Here is a 3140-nt window from a genome sequence, read left to right on the forward strand (position 1 = left end):
GCCTTCGTTTCGTTCCAGAAGAAATGGGGAGAGGAGCCTGTTGACGCCGACGGGGCACGAGAAAGCGAGGGGCGGCGAACCTGGGACCTTTTCTTTCGAAGGAATGGGAGAGGTATGGTATACTTAATACTCCTCCTCCCCCGTCGGTAACGGTACGTGCTTGGTCCGACGATGCCTCGCGGCTGCCGTTTTCTTCCCTTTAATTGAAAACCCTGTGATGCGTGCGTCGACTCTTTCATTGAATCCCCTTAAATCCGGCGGGTGATACGTCGTCATCGTCGCGGCGCTCCGACGATCCCCGTGTCCGCGAAACCGCGTGTACGTGCAGCAGCGCGAGAGGCCGGACTCCCGTACGCTCCGGCCCGGCGGCGACCACGGTGGTTGCGCTCGACGTACGGGGCGGTTCTTACAGTTAGAATTTGACGTGGAATCCAGCCACACGATGCGTGATTCTTTTACGTGCGCCGCATGAGATTCTGAATGTGCCTTGAACTCATGCGTGCATACTTTGCCACAGAATATTGTCCTCTTACTTGCAAGAAAAGAAAATGAGAAAGAAGGGTGACGGCCACTGAGCAGAAAAGAAGGCTCGCCGTCTGCAGCTGAAGTGGACGGAAAAGGACGCGTCTTGAAAAGAAATCCTGGGCTTCTAGATCGACCGACCGGGCGCGCTCGTCTTGACCTGGACTGAGGTGCAGATAAAGAGGAGAAGCTTCAGAAAGGACGACCCAAGGAAGAAAACTAAGCCAAAAGCGGCACCGAGCAACAAACCGATCGAGCACACCACATCACATCATCTCGCGTTCTCTAGCTAGCTACACCTACATAAGCAGCGCGGCGGCACACCCTTGCCCTGGAGGAGAGAGGAGAGCGCCGATCGTCGGACCACGGGCAGCCACACGAGACTAGCACGATGGAGGCGCTCGCTCCTGCCGGGGGCAAGCCGCTGTCGGGGCCGCGGGCGCGGCGGATCGCCCGGAGCCGGGAGGAGATGCTGGGCCTCCTCGCCGACTTCGACGGCGGCGATGGCGGCTCCGACCGCGAGCTCTCCTTCTCCGACCTCGTCGACGCCGTCAGGCCGCCGCCCAACGCCGGCCACGCCTCTGCGTCGCCGCCGCCGGCACCAGTAGGGGTCGAAGCGGCGGCGGCCGAGCAGAGGCCGGAGGAGGCCGTGGCACCGAAGCAGAAGCAGGCGGCGGCGGTGGCGGGAAAGGAGAGGAGGAGGCTGCGGAGGCGGCAGAGCGACAACAGGGGCAGCTGCGGGGGAGGCGCGGACGGCAACGGCGTGCTGCTCAACTTCTACGTGCCGGGGCTGCTCACCCGGAGCATGACGGCGCCGCGCCCCGGCCGGGGCGTGATGCCGGCCGCGGGGGCACGGCAGACCGCGCCGCCGACGGTTGCCGCCGGCAAAACCAGGTGAGCTTTTCTGTTCGCAACCGCCAGAGCTTCTCGAAATTCGCGCCATGGATGGATGCAAACCGCAATGATTAACCTCTCCGTTCAAACAGTAATTAGCCATGCAGTCAAATAGTCAATGAATCTTCCAATACTAGTACTATCATGTAGTAGCACTGATTGCTAATAATCATGTCGAAATCTTTTCTACTCCCTCCATTCTTAAATATAAGTCTTTTGAGACATTTTAAATGAACTACAACATACGAATATATATAGATATATTTTAGAGGGTAGATTCACTCATTTTATTGTGTATGTAGTTATTTGTTGGAATCTCAAAGAAACTTATATTTGAGAACAAAGAGAGTAGTAACGAGAGTTATAGTACAGTGCTCCCTCCATGTCAAAATAAATGTCTCAACGTTTTATTAATTTTCATTTAAAATTATATTAAAGTTGAGACACTTATTTTGATACAGCGAGAGTAGTAGGTAGCAGGTGAAGTGCTCGTTCAGTCGCTGTAGACATGGCCGAGCACCAGTGAAGTCTCTGACTAGTACTACTATGGTTGCACTGAATATGTCCAACTGCATTGCTAGATTTTTCTTCTGTTTATAATACGGAGTACATGATAGTAACACATCTCGCAACCATTATAAATGCTCATTTAGTCACGTCATTGTTTCCAACCCCGCAACAAAACGAGTGCGTGGCCGCGAAAACCCTTTCTCCAACAAACGGGTTTTAAAAAGGACCAATCACCAATCAATCTGCGTTCTCTCAGGATCTCACTTCCTTTGACAATTCTCCTTTAGACCACATGATTAAACCTTTTGACTTTGGTAGCACTCGACTCAGAGAAAAATTGGAACAACTCATGTTCAGCGATATGAAAATGGAACGGCGACGACGACAATCCGCCCGAAGTTTGTTAAAAACAAGGGGGGGGGGAACACTGACCAAAGTGCAGAAATACGCAAATACTGTTCAATACGTTCTTTGTTTCTTTCTTTCTTTCCGAGGCTACTACATGTTCAATAGTATCGACCACCGCTAATCTGTTTCGGACGTTCAAATGTTTCAGGATGCAGGCGTCGCTGGACATCGGCTGCTGGCCGGCGCTGTGGGGCAGAGGCCGCGACCACCACCGGAACAAGCCGGTCTGAGAGTCTTCTATTCTTCCATGCACATACAGCCTACTCGTAGTCTGAACCTTTTTGTGCAGCTAATGCGAGCCTTTTTCCTCTGCTCACGCATGTAAATTATTATCTCCTGTTTTTGTAAACGTGGTTTGTGTTGGGGCCTTGTTTAAACTGCGTTTGGTGCTGCTGTAGCGCTGTGTGATCTTTCTCGAAAGGCAGGCAGCCACGGATGGACATGTCAACTGTAGGCTTACTTTGTCACTTTGTGACTTTGCGAGATCCGGCGGTGCTGTTGAGTGAGAGCACGCGATGCTCCTTTTCGACAGGCCGCCTCACGTTCCCCGTGGCGTGCCGCTGAAGCGATGCATGTGCAAAGCTCGCACAAAAAGCAGAACCAACCGAAATCTCGGCGGTGCGTACGTGACCTCGCTTTCAGTTTCAGTAGGCGATAGATAAACGGAGGCTGGGTGGTGATGCTGGTGGTGAGTACACAAGACATGAAAACGATTGCTGTGATTCAGCTGACTGAATCTACCACTACCAGCTAGCAGCCTAGTACGGTAGTAGTATAAGGTTCGGGGACGAGCCGTCCTTGTAGCT

General features: G+C 52.9%; 1 protein-coding gene across 1 annotated transcript; it reads left to right on the plus strand.

Annotated features, from left to right (window-relative positions):
• The first annotated feature begins 707 nt into the window (after positions 1–707).
• LOC123060715 (uncharacterized) lies at positions 708–2787 on the plus strand. The gene is made up of 2 exons (NM_001427964.1): positions 708–1416; positions 2483–2787. Exons 1-2 carry the CDS (start codon positions 914–916, stop codon positions 2562–2564), a joined length of 585 nt encoding a protein of 194 aa, NP_001414893.1. The 5' UTR covers positions 708–913; the 3' UTR covers positions 2565–2787.
• The last annotated feature ends 353 nt before the right edge of the window (positions 2788–3140 follow it).

Source organism: Triticum aestivum, chromosome 1A (genome assembly GCF_018294505.1).
Source record: "Triticum aestivum cultivar Chinese Spring chromosome 1A, IWGSC CS RefSeq v2.1, whole genome shotgun sequence".
NCBI lineage: Eukaryota > Viridiplantae > Streptophyta > Magnoliopsida > Poales > Poaceae > Triticum > Triticum aestivum.

Bases quoted from the DNA above. Each gene is read 5' to 3' on its own strand.
- LOC123060715 (NM_001427964.1), top strand. From the start codon at position 914: ATGGAGGCGCTCGCTCCTGCCGGGGGCAAGCCGCTGTCGGGGCCGCGG. The intron at 1,417-2,482 runs GTGAGCTTTTCT...CAAATGTTTCAG, and splicing joins GTTGCCGCCGGCAAAACCAG to GATGCAGGCGTCGCTGGACA.